The sequence below is a fragment of the Oryza brachyantha genome, chromosome 3 (genome assembly GCF_000231095.2).
Source record: "Oryza brachyantha chromosome 3, ObraRS2, whole genome shotgun sequence".
Taxonomy (NCBI): Eukaryota; Viridiplantae; Streptophyta; class Magnoliopsida; order Poales; family Poaceae; genus Oryza; species Oryza brachyantha.
Genome location: NC_023165.2, coordinates 6,536,681 through 6,543,685, shown reverse-complemented (window position 1 = coordinate 6,543,685; position 7,005 = coordinate 6,536,681). Strand labels below are relative to the sequence as shown.

The window sequence follows — 7,005 nt, the reverse complement described above, 5'->3', positions numbered from 1 at the left end:
TGCCACTGCAAGCCCCGTTCTTTTGTTTTTGCTTTTGCTTATAAACCAAAATTTAAATTTTGAATCTTAAATTTTAAGTTAATTTTAGGAATTTTTATCATGTAGTTTATTTTCAATCTTTGAATTTAGATCGTTATGAACATATATACAAATTTATTTATAAATTATTTTTTGTTTATGAATATATCGTTTAGATTTTTTTTGGAAAAAACCACTCCGTAAACAATTACGTTGGCAACGGTTTGGCTTGTGAATTGCGAAGATTGATGAGAGTTACTGCTATCTGCTGATAGGAACACTAAAACTGAGTGTTCAACGAAGTTATCACGTGTCAGTACTGCTTTAGCTTTGTGTTAGCCCTGCCTGCTTGAACTGTTACCTCAGATCACTGTTTAAGACCTGGAGTAGGGTTCAAATCCACTGCGATAACTCACTGGTATATACCAGCCATGTATTACTGGGGTAATATATGAATGAGCAGTGGTGCTAGATGATCTCATGAGTTTTGACTTTCGAGGTTAAAAGAGATAGAAGATTATTTAAAAATTGCAACGGATAAGAAATCGCTATCCTGTCGTGGTCCGGATCACATACAGCAGGTGACGCAGGGCGCCGGGAGCGTGCCACACAGGACGCATGACGTCTGCGGCAACACCTTGAGGAGTCCAGGTCGAACTCCTTGAGTCCAGATCGAATTAGGTTAGAGTTTTTTAGGATTAGATCATAAGTTAGTTTAGTTAATTTTCTTTTAATATCCAGAGTTTGTTAGCGATACGTTAGGGATGTAAGCCTATTTAAAGGGGCACAGATCACGCAACAAAGCAGTGACGAATTTATCTCTATCTCTATCTCTCTTGTCTCGACGGCAGCCAGCTAGGTTACCAAAGCCAAGGCCACCGATCACCCATCGTTACCCTATTCGTTCTTACGCGGGAGCTCGTGACATAGCCATAACCATGATACAGTAATAACTGAACTTGCCAACTTGGTACAATGGTAATACAAAATCACCAAAGGAAAACCAGTTCGATGACATGAGACTGATGTTACGTATCCAGATGCCAAAGAGGCCTGGTGAAGGCTAGTGTGTATTTAGTTGGTATGATATGTCGGACTAAAAGAGCCATTTAGTTGGCCCGTGGGCAGAGTTGAATGAGGTGTTCAAAAATATTTTAAATATTTTACAAAGATGTTGAGTGAGTTTATCGGATAATTTGTCTAGATGAGTTCGTTCATCTTATTTTCATCTCATTCGTCCCACTAAAAAATGATCATCTAATCCATCGAAACCAAACATATCATGTAGCCATAAAAAATATGAATGGTCATATCCATCCCACCTTGATTAACAACTAATACAGCCTTACACAATCATGAAAATTACAGTGTGGTTTGGACAGAAACAAATATTGTCGTGTACGTTGAACGGTATTAACTCCGTATACAAATGACTTCACATTTAGCTCCCCCCGTATGCCCACAAACACTTTATTTTAAAACAATTATGTATTAAAGTTTGGTAAAGTAGGAATGCATATTGTGATCAAATATGTTGAGGTTTGAAAAAAAGTGAAAGATATTATAGTATTGGTGTATGTGAAGTGGAATGAGAGCAAGTTTATTAGTAGAGCTAACTACTAACTATAAGTTTATATTAGAGCTAATATGTGTCATAGATTAGATATAAGATTATCTCTAATGTTTTTTCTAATATCTCTTTATATTAGTTATGTATTTAATACGTGTCTTCGATAAAACTAGTTGTTATATAAGAGGTACACTATTTATTTTTATTTATTCTTAGTATTCCTGTAATTGTATAAACTGATATTAACTTTCATTTTATTATATTTTACTTGCTCTATCCCTACGAATAGTTTTTGGACGAGCGAGCATGAAGGAGAGCAGCGAAACGGGCGGGGCGGAACGAACGATTCAACGACCCACCCGGTGCCCATTGTATTGACCCGGTAAACGAGCGCCCATCCCCCGGGTCCACCTCTCCCGATCCTGGACGGGCCGCCGTGCAGGCCCAGCGGCAGCGGGCAAACTTCGCCAGCCAGGCGGCGGGGCCCACTGCGTCCGGTCCACCTACTGACGCGGGACTGACCGGCTAGTAAAAACCACAGCCCGCCCGCGCCCTCCGCCTCGCGGCGCGGCTCGATCGTCTCGTGTAGTCGTGTCGTCTCCGCCCCCAACGTGGTAAACCCTTGTCTTCTCTCCAGCCGTCCACCGCCGCTGCTCCCGAAGAAAACAAAGACAGCTGCTTGGAAACCCACGCGCCTGGCGCCACCAATCCTCACCCGCCACGGCCATCCATCACGCCTCATTCCGATCGGCGGCTTCTTTGGTGGCGAGAGAGAGAGAGTTAGTTTTGTTTTGAGTTCCTCGGCGAGGAGGGAGCCAGGGAAGGATGGGGGAGGGGGTGAAGGCGATGCTGGCGAAGCCGATCCAGCTCGCAGACCAGGTGGCGAAGCAGGCGGGGTGGCAGTGCTTCCGGGCGGAGTGCATGGACCTGCGGTCGCGCGCCGAGAAGCTGGCGGCGCTGCTGCGGCAGGCGGCGCGGGCGGAGCTGTACGAGCGCCCCGCCGCGCGGATCATGGCCGACACCGTGCGGACGCTCAACAAGGCCGTGGGGATGGCGGCCAGGTGCTTCCAGAGCCACTCCCGCCTCCGCCGCTTCTTCACGCTCAACCCGGTGTCCGGCTTCCCCCGCACCCTCGCGCTGCTCGACACCGCGCTCGAGGACGTCGCCTGGCTGCTCCGCATCTCGTCCCCGCACGCCGACGCGGAAGACGACGACGACGGCGGCCTCCATGGCCTCCCCAACATCGCGCAGAACGAGCCCATACTCTTCCTCATCTGGGATCACATCGCGAAGCTCCACACTGGTAACCTCGCCGCGCGGGCGGATGCGGCCACCAACCTCGCCTCGCTCGCCCGCGACAACCCCCACTTCGCCAAGCTCATCATCGAGGAGGACGGCGTCGCTCCCCTCGTCAAGCTTCTCAAGGACGGCACCGACGACGGCCAGGAGGCCGCCGCCACGGCGCTGGGGCTTCTCGCCCGCGACGAGGAGAGCGTGGATAAGCTTCTTCATACCGGCGTCTGCTCCGTCTTTGCAGCCGCGTTGAAACAGCCACCGGTGCGCGTACAGGCCGCCGTCGCGGAGGCCGTCGCGGCGCTCGCGCACCACAACCCGAAATGCCAGGACTTGCTCGCGCAGACCAACGCCGTGCGGCACCTCGTCGGCCACCTCGCCGCCGGAACTATCCAAGAACACAGCAGATACTATGTTACGGCGAGCGGCTCTAGGAACGGGAATATGACATCCCTTCACTCCGTTGTGCTTGCCAAGACGCTCAGCGTGCACCAAGGTGGCTCTGCTTCCCCTGCCAGTGAGCCGCCGAGCTCGTCGAATGCTCCGGGTAGCCAGCAGCAATCAGGCAAGAACCAGATGCAATCAGTGGTGCAATCTGCGATGGCGGCAAAGACCACGACGAACGGAGGCACGGTTCGGTCCCAGCTGACAGCGAACGGCTCGAGCGGCCGTGGATCGCGCGAGGCCGAGGACCCGGCCGCCAAGGCTCACATGAAGGCCATGGCTGCGAAGGCTCTGTGGAAGCTTGCCCGCGGCCATGTCGGAGTCTGCAAGAGCATCACCGAGTCTCGCGCGCTTCTTTGCTTCGCCAAGCTCCTCGAGCAAGGCGACGGCGGCGCCGGCACGGACCTGCAGTTCTACTCTGCAATGGCGATCATGGAGATCACCCGCGTCGCGGAACACAACCTCGCGCTGCGGCAGTCTGCATTCAAGCCCAGCTCCCCCGCAGCCAAGGCCGTCGTGGAGCAGCTCCTCCGCATCGTGAGCAAGGCTGACGACGACGGCCTGCTGCGCCCATGCATCACCTCCCTCGGCTGCCTGTCGCGCACATTCACGGCGAGCGAGACCCGCGTGATCCGCCCGCTGGTGGAGCTGCTCGACGAACGCGATCTCCCGGTCACCAAGGAGGCCGTGGTCGCGCTCACCAAGTTCGCGTGCACCGAGAACCACCTCCACGTGAGCCACTGCAAGGCCATCGTCGACGGCGGCGGCGCACGGCACCTCGTCCAGCTCGTGTACCTCGGCGACCAGGTGCAGATCGAGGCGCTCATACTGCTGTGCTACATTGCGCTGCACGTCCCGGAGAGCGAGGAGCTCGCGCAGGCCGGTGTGCTCGCCGTGCTCCTCTGGGCGTCCAAGCAGGCGCATATGGTGCAGGACCTGCGCGTCGATTCGCTGCTCCCCGACGCCAAGGGTCGGCTCGAGCTTTTCCAGTCCAGAGCATCGCGGTGATCGAAACTGACGAGGGCATTGGCAGCGATCACCGGAGTTGAAGAAGATGAGCTAGCCATTGCTTCATCACAAAATCGGATTAGATTCATGTCGAATTTTCATTAGTTTTTTTTTCCAAATTCTTGTTATGTTGTTGTTAGAGTGTACATATCACACCTTCAGAGTTGTTGCTTTGTCTCAAAGAAATTATTGAATGTATTGACTAGAATTGAGGTGTTTATCATGTATATAACATTTTTGTATGTGCAAAATTGGAAATGAAGAAACAAATGACGTGTTCATATGCGATAGCACGGTCAAGTTGTTCGGTAGGGATGGTTGGGTGTTTAAGCCATAAAAGAATGGCTGGTTGACTTGACTTCAGCTGCACCTTGAGCCATTTCCGTATATGCTTCACCTAAAAAGACAGTTTATACTCATCGGAAAAAAAAAAGAGTAAAGCGTATGATCGTCCCTAGATTAAACCTCTGATGTCATTTAGATATCTGTACTCTTAAAATGTGAGTATAAACTGTGATCCCGTCTCCGACTATCGTGACTCCTCTAGAATCTCACATGAGGCTAACTTGATGTGCCACCTCGGAAAATTTTCTCTTTTTTTCCTTTTGTATTACTTTTTTTTCTTTCCCTTCTCTCTTTTCTTTCATTTACGGCCGCCATCGCCAAGCTCTTTTCCAGCGTGTGATGGAAGAGAAAAAGAAAACGTTGGGTAGAAAAAAAAATCGAGGTAGCAGCCACGTCATTACGTCAACATCCATGTGACAGCCCATGACAATTTAGGAACCGAAGAACACACCTAAACCACTTCTGATACTTATACGTATATTTTAAGAGTATAGGACCAACTATGTATTTTTTTTAAAAAAAGTACAGCTTATACTTTTTCAATATAAGCTTGTTTTGCAAACGGATGTGATTCCTAAATGTTTCACACACTTGTTTTGGTTCCTCATTGGGATTTTCAGTAACTCATCTATCAGCTTACACGAAAAATCTAAGAGAACTGATGTCAGCTAAGATCTAGTATATCCTTTCAGCAGTCAGCATCCCAGTTAGTTCTTCATCTATTGTAAATATAGTTTGTTTGGTTGACATTTGATATACCGGTACATATCTAGACAATGAACTAGCCGCTGACGCAACTTTCTGAGAAATCTTATCAAGCAGCTAAGGGCTGTTTAGTTGCCAAAAATTTTCATCCAAAAACATCACATCGAAACTTTGAACATCTAAATAGAGTATTAAATATAAATAAAACGAAAAACTAATTGCATAGTTATATGAGAAATCGTGAGACGAATCTTTTGAGCCTAATTAGTACGTGATTAGCCATAAGTGCTACAGTAACCCACGTATGCTAATGGCGAACTAATTAGGCTCAAAAGATTCGTCTCACGGTTTCCATGCCAGCCGTGAAATTCGTTTTTTTATTTATGTCCGAAAACCTCTTCCAACGTCCGGTCAAACGTCTGATATAACATGTAAAATTTTTTATTTCACCCACTAAACACCCGCTAAACATCACCATGTTTATACTGCGAGCCTCCAAGTCAAACGAGATCTTGTTTAGTAGCGGGAAATTTCTAACGGGGTACTATTAACATTTCCATTACAGCTTAGAAAAGGTCTGCATGCTGTGGCAATTTTTTAGAAGCGTGTCAGTACTCAGTAGGGAACTTGTCAATTTGCCGTGAAACTTCGACTAGTTAAAATACCTTGGAGCGCCCACTGTAGCAACATCATGATCTAGGCAGCGATTTTTAATTTACTAGTAGCTTGGAAAGAGTTGTTTCCGGGACAAGAGGATACACATCATTGAGTAGAGGTTGACCAAGACAGGTACACCATTTGCAAGCAAAATGCAGTACCCTCGCCTTCTTTGATTTTGCCTTATAAACCAATATTTGACTTTCTCAACATTAAATTTATAGTTGATTTTAGGATTTTTTTTCATCATAGTTTAATTGATAAGAATATGTATATAAAAGTTTTATTTACCAATTATTTCTAGGAACTTTTCTTAATCACCACTAGATTTTTTTTCCATATATGCAAGAGTCTAGCATCTACTAATTTTTTGAAACCGAGACGGAAAAGTTCCGCTTTTACATTAAGAAGAAGAGAATTGAGCTAGTCTATAGGAAAACCGAGCCTGAAAACCTTACCAGCACGGTTAATTAAGGAAAATCGGCTAAAACCTCCACACGAGATCTAACTACACGATAAGCCATGATAGCGGAGCCCAACGTAGGATGCCGAAGCCAAGCTAAACACAAGACAACATAAATAACTCCAACATCGTAAAAGATGTGTTATCGTTGCCAAGCTAGCCGCCCAAACGACCCAGCAGCGCCGACTTCACAACCGCGACGATATTGTTACCAGCATGCCGATAAAGTGAGAAGTAACTTCGACAACCTACAACAGACCTCAGCCAAGACACCAACGAGCCACTTCCTTCGCATGGCCAGCGCCAAACCCCCTTGGAAGAGATTGCAACATGTCATCGTTGCCCAGCGTCGTCGCACCCCATCAGCAAGCGGCTCCGACTTCAAAGAGCAAAAACACCAAGAAGCAAGCTGCCCATCATAAGAACGAAACAGGCCCAAGAGGACAAGGCCTCGCCAAACAACAAGGCAAGAAAGCTATAGATCTGAAAAAGACCGTCACTA

At 47.8% G+C, this 7,005-nt stretch overlaps 1 protein-coding gene across 1 annotated transcript; it reads left to right on the top strand.

Moving 5' to 3' along the window:
• The first annotated feature begins 2,213 nt into the window (after positions 1 to 2,213).
• LOC102702733 lies at positions 2,214 to 4,519 on the top strand. The gene has a single exon (XM_040522112.1). The coding sequence runs from the start codon at positions 2,414 to 2,416 to the stop codon at positions 4,331 to 4,333; it is 1,920 nt and encodes a 639-aa protein (XP_040378046.1). The 5' UTR covers positions 2,214 to 2,413; the 3' UTR covers positions 4,334 to 4,519.
• Positions 4,520 to 7,005: the final 2,486 nt, after the last annotated feature.